The following is a 17,739-nucleotide window of genomic DNA, read 5'->3' as shown; positions in this document are numbered from 1 at the left end:
TGACTCCCAAGCGTATGTGTGTGACAATATATATAAACATATATATAAATACCTATATAATAGGGTGTTACCTGGCTTCACCTGTAAGACAATGATTGTCAGTTATAGTGTTGTCAGTTAATCAGATGTATCAGAACTACTATGTAACTAATTGATTTTCTGCACAATATTGGTAGATTTTTTTTTTTTACCCAAGGCAAATATTAGACATACAAACACCAGCATGTCATTTACGTATTGGTACTTCAAGGCACCCGACTCCCCCTCTCTTCACGTAAGAGTGCTTCACTGCGCTTGAAACTTCAAGAGGATCCGCTCACTTGCCCTTCATGTGAAAAAGGGCTTTGCAGCACTCAGTACGTCACCCCAGGATGTCAATGGAGCAGAATGGATAACAAAGATGCGAGCCTGTAGGTAGTCAACAGCAAAAAGCAGAGCCTGCTAACCAGTGAGCTTTGCATTCACATTGAGTTTACTAACCTTTCATTTTCCATTTCATAACGTGATGATGTCTCTTTATTCCTGTCCAGCATGTACGTTAGCAAGTAAATTACAACGTTATAAAATATTGACAAATAAAAAAATTATATAAAAAGGTGTCTCATTTTCTGTTTTCTTTAATGTCACCATTCTTTGATCAAATCTGTTAAGGCATTTTGAGATTTTGTGTATTCTATCAAAACATACTATAAACACTATAAATAAAAACAAAGGAGTTTGTGTCTTTGAGGAAAAACAGCTCAGGCCTGCACCTCCTCACCAGTCAAATTATTTTCCTTTAAATCGGCTTTTACAATATTTTTGTTTTTCCACATAATAATAACACAAGAAGCAAAACACATAATACATGGACCTGTTTTCATTTAACTGCAAGTGTTTGAGTCCAATTTACAAAATTGTTATAACTAAGGTTCATCAAAACCGTGGGCCTCAAGGACAGGGCTGTCCAGTCAAGCTGGAGGTCAGTTATGGCTGCTATGGTAAACTGATACCTCGTTAACCCAAAAACAGCATCAACAAGATGAAATATGTATCCATGGTTTGGAATATAAATTACACCAATTATTTAAAAACACTTTTTTTTTTTTTTTTAGGAAGAGATGGTTGCTACCGGTACTGAAAAAAAGGCTCCTAATAAAATCACCTCGTTTGTAAGGTAAGAAGGTAAAACTCATGCAACATGGCATCTCATAAAATGGAAGAATTACAAAATGGTTGTGTGCAATAAATGTATTTAATGCAGTTTTCATTCACAAGTGATAGAATTTTAAAAGTTTTAAATAGAAACTGGAGAGACCTGTACTACTCCACATGCTGTTTCAAGGTGATGGTATTTATTTAACTTACGAAACCTTAAATTACTATTTAGCTGCTTAAGTGGAATATAATAAAAGAGAAATCTTCTCTCTGGTAAACAAGATGTGAAATGTGACAGTCAGGTGTATAAGACTCAGCCACAGCTTCTGATCCTTGGATATCCTTCAGCCAGCTTTAAGACGTCTAATCGTCAATTAACCTTTTGTTTCTGGGCCTTGATTGAAATCACACAAAGATCGACCAGCCAGATTAGTTGACCTCATGTAACATTTTTATTTATGCATGATGAGAACCACATGAAGAAAAAGTAATGTATTTCTTGTTAATTCTTTGCAAAATCTGTTTGATTTAAACATTGTCTTCTGAAGTAATTTCAGAAAGAAAATAATTTTATAAGGGATGAACAAATATATGCCATACCATGTACTTGCATTTTGTTCAGGGCTGCTTTCTCACTTGCATATGTTTCTGTTGGGGTAGGCAATTGATTCTTGCATAGCACTCTTCACTAAGTGCAGCCTTTGAGCGTTTACGTATATTTACACTACAGTAAAATGATAAACTATTACATTTATATATATGGTAAACAAATATAAACAGAAATTAAACTGAAGGCTCTGCTGTTAACATTATAATTGAGATATGGGCAAGTAGAACCAGAGGAGAGTGAAATAAAAATTCCAGTTAACTGCACTCCTAGGGAAACTTCTGGTTGTCTTTGGTCATTTACAGTAGGAAGGCTCTGCCTTGCTGGTCTAGGCAAACTAGTTGAATAGGCATACGCACAGTCCACAACTTGTAGACTGAAGTATATAAAGTGGTCTACTGTTGGCCAATGTTTCCTCTGAGTTACATCTATGTGTGAGTCAGTACACACACCATTTTACTGAAGTACACAAAGATGCAAGTTTGTCCTCTTCTCCCTGTCGTCAATTACTAGAACTTGACATGGAAAACCCATAGGTGAATACTTTGAAAACTGATGTTAAAGTGACCAAATGGGTCTATCTTATGACCATCCATTATTACAGAGGGAAATGGACTGCATACAGGCTTGGGTAGATTTGTGGCAGATGAAATTTAATTTAAGTAAATGTAAAGTATTACATGTAGGAAATAAAAATGTTAGGTTTGAATAGCTGATGTAAGGTCTGAAAATCGAAAGGATACCTTAGAGGAAGGATTTAGGAGACACAGTGAAATAGGCACTATCTGACAGTGTTCAGAAACCATTAAGAGAGGTAACAGAATGTTAGGTTATATAGCACGGGGTGTGGAGTACAAGTCCAAGGAGGTTATGCTCAAGCTTTATTATGCACTGGTGAGGCCTCATCTAGAGTACTGTGTGCTGTTTTGGTCTCCAGTCTACAAAGTGGACATAACAGCACTAGAAAAGGTCCAGAGAAGAGCAATTAGGCTCATTACAGGGCTTCAGGGGATGAATTTTGAAGAAAGATTAAAAGAGCCGAGCAGTTTACCACATAAGTGGTGACATGATTGAAGTGTTTGAAATTATACAGGAAATTAGTACATTGGATTGAGAGTGTTATTTTGAAATGAGTTCATCAAAAATATGAGGACGCAGTTAGAAATCTGTTAAGGATAAATTTCGCACAAATATTAGCATTTTTTTCTTTACAAAGAGAACTATAGACATATGGAATAATGTTGTGATTTTACACATAGTTAAACAGCAAAACCAAAGCATTAATAAAGAAGAAGCAATTATCAGACTTCCATTATTTTACTTACTGAAGTATATATAACAAGTACTAGGAAAAATATGAGCATTAATACCTAGGTGCAGGCACATCACATATTTTATGCAATTGTTTGGTAAAATAAAATAGTTATATTTAGTATTACATTCGCACAAATACATAACAAATAAGCTACCAAGTAGTGTGTCAAACATTAGGACTTCAGGGACTTTCAAAATAAGACTTGATGTTTTTTTAGGAGAATTAAGTGAACAGGACTGGTGAGCGTTTATTGGGCTGAATGGCCTGTTCTTGCCAAGAGTGTTCTAGTGTTCTAATGCTCTAATTGCCAACATTTTTAACGATGAATGCACAGTTTGGTGGAAATTTGCTTTGAAGGAATTTTGGTTAGTGAAACATGGATTGATGACTAAATATTTCACCAAATAACCAAGATGTGAAAAAGAAAACATTAAGGTCTGATCAGAGTTCAAGCAGCTGAATTAGAGAAGAGAAGAGACCCAGAGATGGTGGTTTTGAACAAATTAGCTCCACTGTCATGTTGACAAAATGTGTAACAATTTGTATTTATTCACAATAAAATTCAAAGTGTGACTGGCTTGAAGACAAAAAAGTAGGGAGTGCTGTTTTCCATAAAATGTGCAAACACAAATACACAAATGTTATCTTTAATAACAAGAACAGTGGAGTTCAATGAATTATGACATCTACTAAGTCTTTAAGACTACACGCAGCTTCAAAACAAAAAAGCTTACAAGAATCCCAAAGTGCAAACAAAATAGTTTAAAAATCCATCATTTAATGAACACAAGTATTGGAAGACTAATGAAAGCCTTTATACATTTGTCTCTGTGTAGGCCATATGCCACAGATAACTTGGTGGTTGCCTTGCACTTCAAAAAAAGACTGGGTTTCAGGGTTACAAAGAAACTTGGGGGCCCTAAAGAGAACTGTGGTAGAATGGCCTCCAAAGTTTAAAATGATGTCTAGAGTTTCCTACCTTATTCCTGACTGCAAAAATGATTCCCAGGACCCATCGAGTAGCAGCTTCAATCCAAAGATCAACTGAACTTGAAGTCAGAAGGGACAGTTGGCCAAGAGACAAACAGAGACCAGAGATAGTGAAGAAAAATTTCAGAGGGCAAGAAGTTAGTGTTTGTGTTGGTACTGAAGTGAGAAAGAACATGCAGCACCACATCTGCCAGAAAGGGGACAGAACCTGTTAGTAAGGGCCTAGAGAACAAATAGGTTTATTGTTTTCTTGTAATTTATTAGTTTAAGCTTTCTCTATAACCTTCCAAATCATATGTTTATTCTTTTGGTTAATGAATCACTTTTAAGGGCCAATATCTGTTTCCTTATTCGGGTTCAGAGATGGCTTAAAAGCACTCCCTACATGACTCTAAATTGGCCTAGTGGATTCATGTGTCTGAGAGTGCTTCTTAAAATGAATTGGCATTCCATCTTGGACTGTTTGCAGAATTTCTACTGATGCTTCCAGAGTAGGCACCAGTTTGAAAACTCCATATTAGAAGGATATTTCAGCATTCCAGGATAATGACGTGTAACACTTAAATAACATACTGGGTCAAAGCTACTTTCAACACCCAGACTTTGTTGTAAATTTTTTTAATTTGTTTTCATTACTGATTGTTATAGTCTGGTTGCATTTAAAGGACTAAATAAAGGTGAATAATGGATTGTGGGTGCCCAGGAGGAAGGACAGGCACCCCAGCAGGGATAGCAGAAGTTTCATACCCAGCCAAGAGGCCATAATGGAAATTGGGAAAATTGACTCACCAGGAGCTGGTCATTCCCCCACATGTCAGGTGGCAGTATTCCTCAGAGCTACGCCCAATTAGGACACCCGCAGGGTTACATGGGAAATGGAAATGCAACCCTGTGGGGTCTTTGGTGTCTGCCAGAGGGTGCTGTCAAGGGAGGACTGCCCTGGTTTCTGGACAACGTGGAAGTGCTCCGGATGACTGGGACAAGAGAATAGAAGTAATTTCCAGGCTGGACTTAAAAGAAAGCCTGCTGCCTCATTTGGACTGAATCAGAGTCAGGAGGCAGTGGGTTACACTCCATGAGGAGGAAGGAGAACTGTGCTTGGTGTGTTTTTTTGTTTTTTTTTTTTGTTGTTGTTCTTCTTGTGGCGAAGGTGTTGAGACTCAATAAACCCCTTTATTTGAGAGTGAATTGTGTTGGGCTTTATTGTGTCTGTGGTTTGAGGGTCCGGGTGCCCTTTTGTGGTTATACTAAACTCTAATGCCGAATAAAACTAAAGCCATTTATTAAGTAATGCAGAAAAATATTTATCTATTAAATAAAAAATACCTTTGTGTAAAAAAAGTCAATACACCACTGCTCTGACTAATCTGCAGCAGTTTAAATTAAACACTTCTTTTTAAAAGCAATATCTCCTGTCCTTGTGCTGAGGGGATTTCTGATCCACTTTTTCTAACAGAAATGGTCCAGTCTTCTGACTTGTGCTGGCTTCCCAGTAGGCTCAGATCTCTTGAGCGCCTCTCACTTAGTGCAGGGTTTTAGGAGTTTTTCATAGTCAGCTCTTGAGCAAAATTTGACAGGGCAGCCATTTTTTTGAGAAAATAGCTTCTCAACGTATTGCAGCTGTAATTTCTTTTTAAACGTTAGCATCTAGAGAGTGTGGATGTGTGGAAGGACACTGAAAAACTTCAAGGAAGTAGGCCAGGTTGCCCTGTTTAATCCTGACTAAAATCTCTCTAGGGACTATGAAGACGAGACGTGATCTTCTCGGAAGACAATTTGATGTCTCGAGAGAGACAATTTAATATCACACGAGACAAGGCAGTGAGACAACTTTTAAAACAAGTTCACAAACATCTAACCAAGTAGTTGTTGGAATGCTTTTGGCAGACACACTTCATGTGCTCCCAGCTCTTAAAACAACGACAAGCAGAGCAAGCAGCTCGCCAGCAGCAGCAAGCCAGCAGATGATCCGACCGCTTCTCCTTAGCATGCGTTCAGCCAAACCCCATACCGCCCTTCACAACGCGAGCGGCAGAGATGCAAAGTGGCAAAAGGACAGCTGCTGTACAGGCTTTTAAATGATTGACACACCGCGCAACAAGCAAAATACGCAGCTCACCAGCAGCAGTAGCAGCAGCAAGCGAGCAGATGACCTGACCGCTTCTCCTTAACTTGTGTTAAGCCCCCCCCCACCCCTTTACAATGCAAGAGGCAGAGATGTGAAGTGGCAAAAGTACAGCTGCTATACAGGCTTTTAAGTGATCGACGCGCAGAGCAACAAGCAGAATACGCAGCACGCCAGCAGATGATCCAACCACTTCCCCTCAGGGTGCGTTCAAACACAATGCGAGCAGCAATATACGTCCTGCGAGAAAGAGATTTAACCATTTATTAATGCAGATTTAATAATGCGTATGTAACAATTCCCATGAAAATAACAATCTCTTTAAATTGTATATCCAGTAAACCAAACCCAGGGGTAGCCGAGCAAAGCGAGCAGGGGGCAGATCCCCCTAGTATTATTGTAGAAAACAGTCGCTTGATGGCAGGAAAACTAGCAAAGGTAACAGAAATAAAAGGCAGCCTTTTCGCCTCTTGTGGTTTAATAGCTCCACAGAGTGGATCTTACCTGAAAGCTCAGTTCTGGTTACAGTCTGAGCCCTGATTGAGATGACACTCTCTAGGACAGGCATGTCAAACTCACTACCATTGGTGGGCCGCTTCGACTGCTATACATATGTCAGCGGGCCGCACTGTACAAATACTGTTATACTATTATATAAAGTTACTTTAGCTTTCTTTCCAATACTGAAAACTTAAAAAAATGTAACACTTAAAGTTTAATGAAAAGCAATTTATTTCCATACATTCTCCGTACAACAGCGTACAATTAGAGTCTTAGCATCTTAACTAGGTCCTTATATTATTATATTATATTCATTATATTATATTCATTGCTTATATAGGAGTCTTACAGTCTGAGATCTATTTCTTTTGTCCCAACACTTGGCATCTCTTGTTAGTAACCAGTTCATCAATATCAGGCTTGAAATCTTGTGCAGCTGCAACTTTTATGAGGGATGAAAGGTGCTCGGCAGTAAGTCTTGAGTGATGTGGAGTTTTGGTAGCTTTCATTAACGAAAACAATTTCTCACAAAGGTAAGTGCTTCCGAACATAGACAGTACTCTCGATGCCAACTTATGGATCTGCACATGCGAATGTGGCAGGTAAGCATACAAGCCTGGCACACCCACTTCGTTGTATTTTGCCTTCAGAATAGAATCTGACTGCAGTTCAATCAACTCCATTTGGATATTCTCGGGCGGATTCTCAACGTTGTAAGAGAACAGCGTAAAGTCCTCTTCATGTGAACTGAAATCATGAAAACGCTCACTGAATTCACTGCTCAGTAATTCAAATTGGAAAACAAATCCTCCAAAAATAAAATTTTACTTTACTTCAAAGTTTATATTGTAAAATAAGCCAATGTGCAAAAAGCCCCCTGACCTACACTAATTTTACAAACTCAAAATCACAAAAATGTGTTAAAAAACAACTCACCACTTCAGATCTTCAGCTGTAGTCTGCACTAACTGTTCGTTACAATACTAGCACAAAATTACATAAAACTAGAGCAGAAAAACATGAACATATTACTACTCGTGGTGGTCAGTTCTGCCCAGTGGCCAGTCTCAGCAGCCCAGCCAGTAGTGTAGCCTGCAGCGGCGGCTCTAGGCTCATGGTGGGCCTGGACAGAGAAAGAATCAGTGACCCCTTCGCCCGCCAATGTCAATTTGGTATCTTAAGCACGGCGGATGGCCACGTCCGTTGCAGACACTGCATAGCCGCCTCTTGCTCATGACACGCTGCTATATACCTGTGTCCATAACTTGAAAACCAAGTGGCGGCCCATGATATTCTCATTACAGCAGAACGTTATAATACAGTACTATATATAGCTTACTGCTCCGACTCTAGCGACCTTAGTAAATACAGCATCCTAATCAACAAGGAACACAATGTTTTTTGGCCACATTGCTGTCAGCTATGTCGTTATTTTCTCTTTCTGTTTTATATTCAATATATATTGGTGTGGCGGCCCTGTGCAGGTGCACAGTTTTCACATGCCTAAAGCCACCCCTGCTGCCCGCTGCTGCAGCCTAGCACTTCAGTTGCGACGTCACGGCTCATTAACTTTGGTCAAGGCTTGTGGCTATACTAGCAGATGATGTTTCCTGTACTGTAATGCCATGGGAAAACGTGCTTTTCTCAGAAGACAGAAGTAAGAAAAGTCAATAAATAACTTCGAAGATGCAGAATGATTCAGTCACAAATGACAGTAATCATTTTGTACAAGTTCAGTGATAACTAGGATCTGTCATGCGGGCCGCATAGATTTCTGTTGTGGGCCGCATGTTTGACATGCCTGCTCTAGGACATCCTGGCTTTTATTATGATCCGATTAGGAGGGTCACACTCAGTTGCCCTCACTGGGCGTCTTCTCTCTGCTGCAGATGAAAGAAAAGATAATACTGTTAGTGAATGCGCCCCCTGTCGCCTACTTCAGGTGATTCTCTGATGCATGATAATAGTGTAAAAAGAGCAGACCTAATAAATAATTTTGAAGAGAGGGTTTACCACAAGGAGTTATAAACCAGAGTTTTTTTTACCATGTAGATGATATTTTCATAAACAATTCTTTTTACAGATTTTTTCACACCGTATGTTGTACATTGCAAGTTGACAGCTCTGTCATATTGCACCAGATGCACATGCAGGCCATCACATGCTGAGTCAAATCTTAGTTATAGGATTTGAGTGGCATTTAGGATTAATGCCTCCACATCCATTACACTTGAAATGGTGGTCCTGACTTTATTTCTTTTTGAGGTTATAAGCTGCTACCTTCCAAAACTGATCACGGTTTTAAGTGGATACTGTGAGCGCTGAAGTTGAAAAACAACGGAAGAACTTAAACCCAATTAAAAAAATACTTTCTTTATTCTTAATTCTTGGTGAGTAGAGAGAATATGAGACTACCTCTTCCCAACTCAGTCAACTGATTTGGGTTTTAGCAGAATATCTAAAGTAAACCGTTCTCTCTTTTATATCCTAGAAAAGGAAAAAACCCCTAGCAGTTCATTCTGAGGCTATACATAGCTTAAGGTTAAATCTTAATTTATGACATACTGGAATGTCCTAAAACATGAAACAAACAGCCATTTGCATTCCTAAGGAATACACCCTTCTAATTATACACACTTAGAATCAATTTAAACATTCTTATAGTCCATAAAGATCTTACATTCTTCACAGGGTCTTCTGTTAGTATCATAGGTCAGCATTTCTTATAAATGATAAAAGTTAGTTCCTTAATGCTGTGCACACAGCCCAACTCCTTTTCTGCATAAATCAGGAACAAATCATATCGCTCGAGCATGATCAACTCAAAACACAGCCCTTGATATCTGTGAGTTAAAAAATGTTTTCTTTTCCTCAGTTCCCCCCTTTGCACATAAAATGTGCACATTAATAATATGACTTCTGCATCATCAGAGTTCAGAAAAGGGTTGTGGATGGAAGAAAAGGTTTGTACTGGGAGTCAGGGTCAGCACTGAGGAGATAAGCCTTAGTAATGGAAGCGTTAATAAACCTTTGTAGAAGGGCTCAGATGCACGGGATTAGACAGCAACCCAAGAACATGAAAACTACCAGAGAAATAAGGACAGTTATGAGAACTGAACCAATCTTTGGAAGAGTTAAAAAAAAAAAGAGTCAGGTGTTCCTGAGTGTTCTGCTAATTAGATAGATAGGGAGGTAAGGCCAGCTAAAGCACGGGTAGATTATTGGGAAGGGATACAACTAGGAGATTGGGTTTAGCAGTGGCACATGCATAACAAGAATCTATTCTTAATTGTGTAACAGTAACCTTCAACCACTTATATCACAGATTATCCCCTAAACAAAGGGAATAATCCCTTGACAGAGTCCCAACATAGAAAGTCCAAAAATAGCAACAGCTTAATGATTCAGTCCACTTTTTACAGTGAGAGATGTGCATTCAAGAAAAGAGTCCTTCAACCATCACGGCATGTGGGGTGCAGATAGCAGCACCTGGAATGGTTCCCCTCCAGCTAGGTTGATGCCAATGTTTCCTTCGGGTGTCTCTGACCAGTATGCAGGTTCCAAGGGGAATCTGGAACTTCATCAGTGGGGACTGGTCTGCCAAGCCTTGTTAACTTGTTTGTGGACTTCCTTCAGGGAAGCTTGGAGACCTGCAAGACTGAGAGAAGATCATTGTCCACAGTATGCAGAGTGACATTTCTGATAACCATGCCAACAGGCATGGGGCATCCAGTTACAATTTTAAATGGTGACAGTCCCAACTGCCGATGTGTCCTTCCTCTCAACCCCATCAAGGCCAGGGGTAGAGCATCTGGCCAGGTTAAGTTTGTCTGCTCACAGATTTTTGCCAATTTTGATTTTAGGGTACCATTGCACCTTTCTACAATACCTCCACTTTGAGGATGGTATTTGCAGTAATGATGCACATTTATCTGAAGCCAAGTAGTCAGCTCATTTATTACAGAATGCACAATCTCGGTCTGCAGTTTCTGTGGTATTCCCCATCTTGGAATGATTTCTTTTATTAAAGCTTTAGCCACAGTTTTGCATCTGCATGTTTAGAGAAAACTTCCACCCATGGGAGAACACATCGACAATTACCAAGCAATAACGGTAGCCTTTAGACGGTGTTAACTCAATGAAATCCATTTGGAGGTGTTCAAAGGGACCCATTGGGTTAGGAGTGACGGCGGGGCTTACCTGAGTACCTTTACCTACATTAAACCTTTGGCATAGTGCGCATCATCAGCAGAATTGTTCAGCATATGTAGAGAACCTGTGGTTTCCCAATGTCGCTCGACTTCCTGAGTCATAGCGTCTTTTCCTGCATGATCCAGGCCGTGTGTGATTTGCCATTCCTGGAAAAGAAGCCTTTGGGAGGAAAGGTTTGTTAGTTTGCTTATGGGTCCAGACCCCAGCAGAGACGGATCCTTCTTGGGACCACTTTATCCTTTCTCGGTCAGTGGTAGCGCTCTGTAAAGAAATAATTTGATTATCAGGGTCTTTGTCATCCTTCTGTTGGAATAAAGACTGGTGTGTTATTACAGGCGGCCTGTTTAGCAAATGGTCAGCCAGTTCATTTCCTTGGCTGACTGGGTTTTGTTTCCCAGTAATGGGCTTGCATTTAAGTATTGCCAGTTTTGATGGTTTTGTTATAGCTTCGAGAAGGGATTCCACTAATTTCTGGTGTTGTATGGGCTTACCAGTACTGGTTTTGAATCCCCTTAATTTCCATAATGCCCCATGATCATGGAAGACTCCAAAGGCAGATCTGGAATCTGTGTAAATGGTTATGACCTTCCTTTCAGACAACTGGCAAGCTCAGTGAGAGCTATTAGCTCAGCTGCTTGTGCACTTAAACTAGAAGAAATTCGTTTGCTTCAAGTAAGTGGTCTTCCTTGACCACTGCATAACTGGTGGAGAGTGTTCTGTCGTCCAATCCCAAGGAACAGCCATCCTCATAAAGAATTTCTCCTGTTTCTAGTAGAGTTTCCTGGAGGTCCGGACTAGGTTTCAGGACCTTTGTTATCTCATCCTGGCAGTTATGTGGTTCCCCCTCTCCCTCAGTGGGAAGTAGGTAGCTGGATTTAGAGTTGAGCATCTTGCAATAGTGACATTTGACAGGGTACAGAGCACATTTTAATAGTGTATTGCCCTTACAGTAGTGAGGTAGTTCACCGTGTTTCCCTCACTTGTTCATGCACTCTATCTGTAAAGCCTTTTCCTACATTAAATCTTCGCCATAATGTAGACCTCTTACAGAACTGTTCAGCAAAGTTAGAAAAACCCTGGGCGTGACAGTATTGTTGCACCTGTGCCATCATTTCGTCTTCTGGAAGGGTGGGCCAAACCATGCAGCCTTTGCAATTCCTAGAAAGACTTTTGGGAAAAAGGATGTTTAGTTAATGGATGGATCTAAATTCCTTTCAGAGCTTTATCTGATCCCTCTTTCTGCACGTCTTTATCTCCTTTTCCGTTGCTACAGTTTGTAGAGATAAACTGCATCCTTGTGTGACTCTTGTTCCTCCTTCTGTAATAGAAATAAAGAAGTTAGTGGTGAAGTAGGATCCCGGGCGGCTTTCTTTGCCCCCATGTGTGCTTGCGCATTTCCCTTACTCACTGGATTTGTTTTCCCCTTGTGAGCTTCACACTTCACTACATAGCGCACCTGTCAAATGAGATGTTTTTTGTCTGTACTAAGATGGAATGTACAGCATGTGGTACCTTAACAGTTAATAAACTCATGAGAACAACATCTGAGCATGCTAATATGGCCTCTGTTATTGCATCAGCTGCTTATAAACAGGCCGGGATTGTAGCGGCCACTGGATCCAGTTTTATTTGTTAATTTTTTTTTTTTAGAACAGTATGTGACCGGTCATTGTCTATTTCCTTGTTGTTGAGTTAATACTGCAGTCATACACCCCCCTTTCTCATCCACAAACAGAGTGAAAGGACGAGACTACCATACTCCGGAACTCTTAACGCAGGCACAGACATCAAAATTTAATTTTTATCAGTTAAAGCCTTCTCAACCTGCTCCGTCCATGAAATTTTATCAGTCAAAACCAAATTAGAAGAGGTCGCTAAATCTTGGAGTGGCTGTGCTTTTCAGCAAAAAAAAAATCTTTTTTAACCCATTGCCGGCAATATCAATATCATAACATTCCAAGAACAGACATAACTTGCCGTCTTGCAGACTGTGCACATTCCCCTGAAGTCAAATCATGACTCAGGTATTTCATTTTTCTTTCAACCCGTTGCAACTTTTTCCGGAACACTTTGTGCCCGATTTCCGCTAGGAAGACCAACAAAGCCTTTGTGTCTTCTTCGCATTATTCCTGAGCCTCAGAACATAAAAGCAACTCATCTACATATTACACCAGGACACCACCCCCCTTTGGCCAATAACCTTTCAACTTTTTATCCTTTCTAATTCTTGTCCATACACACACGAACACGTGCACACACACACACGTGCACACACATTCACATGCACACACAGAGCCTCTGTATATCCCTGCGGCATCACAGTTCAGGTCCAATGCTTCCCTTTAAAAGTGAATGCGAACCAGAACTGAGACTCAGGGTGTACAGTAATTGAAAAGAAAGCATTCACAAGATCAGTAACAGAAAACCACATAGCAGTGGCCGGGACAGTACAGAGAATAGTGGAAGGTTTCGAGACTATAGGAGTCCTAGGGTGTATAGCAGCATTGACTCCACGGAGGTCCTGAATGAATCGTCATGAATCATATGCTTTCTAACTGGAAGAATAGGAGAATATTGGATCAGAATAATGGCACCCCCGCTTAACTAAATCAGCATAAACAATTGTAATACCAGTCCCAGCCTCAAACGAAATAAGATATTGTGCACAATGTAAACGGAAGGATGACTTTGGGAAAATGACCAAGGGTTCAGCATGAGCTATTCAGACAAAATATTATTTCCCTTGTACCCAGAGAGATGAGTGGAGCAAATCTAACTAAAAATTTTAAGGGTAAACAGCATGGGTTTAGGTGGAGAAGTGAAAGATAAATGACAGAACGGATCGGGTTACAGGTACAACTAGTTCTACTGCTATTTTCTTAACAGATCTATCTGGGTGAACTAAATGTTAGGTCCCACATACTCCCAATCCTCCCCTTCTGGACATGCTATTACCAATTGTCTCACATTATGCCACTGAAAACAGAGGATTTAGCAATGAGGATATGTGGTAAAACCACTCCAGAAGAAAAGCGATTGTTGTAAAAAGAGTAATACTGCTCCAGCCAGTTTTGCTGAGATATAACAGTTCGTTAGGCAAATAGTCTCTTTTACTGACAACAGCAGCTGAAAAGTCCACGAGTCAGATTTCATCATAATACAGTCCAAAAATCATGCAATACAGTAAAATGATTTTGAATACTGTAATCCAAGAGGAACCCAGGACAGCAGAGATTTTTGCTGTTTTGAGACAAACATGAACAATCAAGGCAGCATACAAGCATGTAATGGTGGTGGTCAGTGCAAGGGCAGTGTGCTGTTCTGATGCAACCTTCACTCCTTATTTGTAACTGAAATGCAAAGGCACAGGCGGACCATCAAGTCTTGTCAAAGTTCACTGGGCATTAGGGCTGATATATTTTGCTTTTATTTGTGCTCGTAACTGTCCACTGAACACTGAACTGGCCACTATCAACCCGCTGTCGTCCCAGAGTCTCTGTCCATTGCACTCTCACATCATTTCAGCCTGAAATGAGCTTTCCTTCTAAGGACCTGAATCCATTCTGCAGTATTTGGCTTATATATTTCATCTAATTGTTTCTCCATTGTCATGAACTGGTTCAGCAATTCCTGCACCACCTCTTTTAAATTCTTGCAGGTCCCAGTTTCTTTGCACCATGATGGTGGGACAGTTTTAATCTGAGTCAGGCTGTTGTACATTATATTGCGGAAAGGGCACTTGTATTAATGGTGCTATTTTTGTTTTTTTGACCCTGAGGGGTCAGAATCGGGGCTTATGAGTCTTCATCCCTCTCTGGCTGAAACTGTTCATTTTTAAAAGTCATCAGGACCATTTTCTTCCTCTCCCTCATTAATTCCTCCAGCTGCCCCAAGGGGTGGTGATGGACTATTGTGCTCAAAGGGAGTTTAAACGCATGCTGTCGCTAAATCAAGGTATAATCTTCTTTTTTATATATTTTTATTTATTTATTCTTCCTTCTTTCATCCAGACTTTTGAGGCGGTTCTTGCATTATCAAAACAACTTTTCTCTTTCTGCAATAAGTTTAATTTGGCTTTGCAGTCCCTCATTGCACTTCTGCATCGCTTTCAGGGCTCTATCTTTAATTATCAATTCCCATCTATTAAAACATTTCCATTTTCTCGACTACAGCACCCTCGTGCTTTTCTATATACAATCTACCTAACTTCCTGTATTTCACTCATATCACCAGAGCCTTCTACTGGCCACCTGCCCCTGCTCTGTTCATTCCACTGTTTACAATTTTTTTTTTAAATCTAACCCTGTTTTCTGTTCTATGTAGTGTCTTGAAGAGCCGCTTTTTTTTTCCTTGGTATGTTTTCCGAAAACAATCCTCCGAACAGAGGCTCCTCATTCACACCCTGTTTTTTCAATTTCTTTTTTTAGCGAATCCCCGACTGGGAGGTACTTTCCCTTTTTATTAAATTTCCACCTCTCGCTTCTAATTACGAGACTACTTAAGACTCTTGTCTCATTCCAAGAGGCGATCTTATCATTACGTCCCAGTACCTCTCCCGGACGGTAAAGCAATTGTACTCAGCGGTCACCGATCTTATTCCTGTCTGCAATTCGCACCTTCACTCGGGTTCTCCAACACGAAGGAAACTGTTCGGTGCCAAATAAACAGTGGAAGTAACACCCGAGGAAGACAGGAATAGTTCAATCAATTAGTCTTTATTCAGTCACAGATGAGTACGTTGATTCATGCTTTCTGTTTCCCAAAGGAGTTTTAACCGGTTTGCTATTAGTTTTCTCCATGGTCAGTGAGTTTTCCACACTCTTTTTGCTAAACCAGCCTTCACTCCCGGTCCCTCCTGTTCTCCGGTCCACCGGGATGATTAACCTGATTAGCGGACTGACAGTTTCACCCGAAGGACGCTAGTTACCGCTGTTTAGGTGATCATTTCCATGAGTTACCTGTTGAGTTCAGAATTTAACCAGACCGTTAGAGCAAAGAGTCTCGCCCTCCCAACAGTGCTTTTTCCCGATCACAAAATGTTCAGTTATTTATCTATTCTTCCCACTCCCTTCCTTTATTTTACTTTTAAGCCTCTAAGAGACTTCTTCTTCATTTCCTAGGGAGTGTACTAACTCATGTCCTTAACATTCATAATCTTTACACTGTTTTATTTCCGAGAGCTTATCTATACATTCCGGTCCACTCACTGCCTGGTTTCTTTTCCCCGGTCGGACTCCCTCGGTCTACTCACCAAGAATTTTTCCTCCTGCCTGGAAGTTCCCAGTTTATTCGACTTTCAGGAAGAATCAGAGGAGGTCAAGGATTCCCCATGCAGGAGTCGCCTGAGGCAGACCAGTCCTAACTTTTTCCGGATCTGGTCCTCCCGACCCAGCTGGAATCAGTCCATTTGCTGGTCCTCTGGACGATCCTGCTCAAGGAGTCGCTTGGCCGTCTCTGCCCCACGTTGGGCGCCAAAAACTGTGAGCACTGAAGTCGAAAAACAACGGAAGAACTTAAACCCAATTAAAAAAATATTTTCTTTATTCTTAATTCTTGGTGAGTAGGGAGAATGTGAGACTACCTCTTCCCAACTCAGTCAACTGATTTGGGTTTTAGCAGAATATCTAAAGTAAACCCGTTCTCTCTTTTATATCCTAGAAAAGGAAAAAACCCCTAGCAGTTCATTCTGAGGTTATACATAGCTTAAGGTTAAATCTTAATTTATGACATACTGGAGTGTCCTAAAACATGAAACAAACAGCCATTTGCATTCCTTAGGGCTCATTTATACTTCGCGCTCAGAACACGTACGTGCCCGCATCATGACTGCCACGCGTTCCCAGCGTTCATTTCATGCGTCCTCTGAGCAGGTCCTCAGAAATTAACGCAGCGTCGCGAGTTGCAGTACCAGCAAAAAGTCGGGGGGCCCAGTGTGCTAAAAGTCCGAACGTGACGTCAGAGTCTCTGTTTACTATCTACATGTGACAGCAAGCCTCTATGGAGATCCTTCGGGGATCGATGTGCACTTTGCTGTTTGATGAATGGCTCAAATACAGCGCTATACATTATGTACCGATGTGAAGTTGCAAAAAAAAAACAGACGGCACAAAAGATGGTATGTGAGACTTTTAAAATGTATCGTGTCATTTATATATGTCTTTTTTATTTTTTAATTTTTGCAACTTAACAACAGCAACATAATGTATAGCGTTATATTTGAGCCACTGAGAAAAAACGGTGAAAACGTGTATTTTGTGATTAAAGTGGAAATTTCGGCTTTAATCTCGAAATGTCCACTTTAACCTCGTAGTTTACTTTATCATTAAAGCAGACGGTCGTAAACGTCATCCCAGTTTTTAATCGCTACGAGCTTCTTGGACCTGACAGCAGGTAAAGTAAAACAATAAAAAATAGACGGCACAAAAGATGGTATGTGAGACTTTTAAAATGTATCGTGTCATTACGATCGGGAATATGCGACGCTTGAATATAAAAGCACCACGAATGCATCTGTATGTCGGCATTTTGCATTAGCAGCGGAAAGCAGCAATAGATCGCCAAACAGAACAAATTAAATGTATGACATTCCAACTCTCTGCACATTTAGAATCTTTAGATTTATACTTGATATCACTTTCATGATGAAATGCATTAAAATGTGTATGTTACATTTTACATATAATTTCGTTTAAATAATGAATACTCTTAATAAATACACACATGGGGAGAATAATTACACACATGGGGGTGTCACGATGGTGGAGCGATAGCACTGCTGTCTCGCAGGGAGTTATGTTACTGGTATTTCCTGCTTGTATTCCACAGTGTGCTCCGGTTTCCTTCCAAAGATAT

At 40.3% G+C, this 17,739-nt stretch overlaps 1 protein-coding gene across 1 annotated transcript in view; it reads left to right on the top strand.

Annotated features, from left to right (window-relative positions):
* The window catches only part of slc28a1 (solute carrier family 28 member 1), a 188,044-nt gene that overhangs the window by 50,073 nt on the left and 120,232 nt on the right, over positions 1-17,739 (top strand). The window contains exon 3 of the mRNA XM_039773404.1: positions 1,095-1,156. Within this exon, the coding sequence (XP_039629338.1) occupies positions 1,095-1,156 (62 nt within the window). The remainder of the gene's footprint in view (positions 1-1,094; positions 1,157-17,739) is intronic.

This window comes from Polypterus senegalus, chromosome 12 (assembly GCF_016835505.1).
Source record: "Polypterus senegalus isolate Bchr_013 chromosome 12, ASM1683550v1, whole genome shotgun sequence".
NCBI lineage: Eukaryota > Metazoa > Chordata > Cladistia > Polypteriformes > Polypteridae > Polypterus > Polypterus senegalus.
This window is presented reverse-complemented; position numbering and strand designations above follow the sequence as displayed.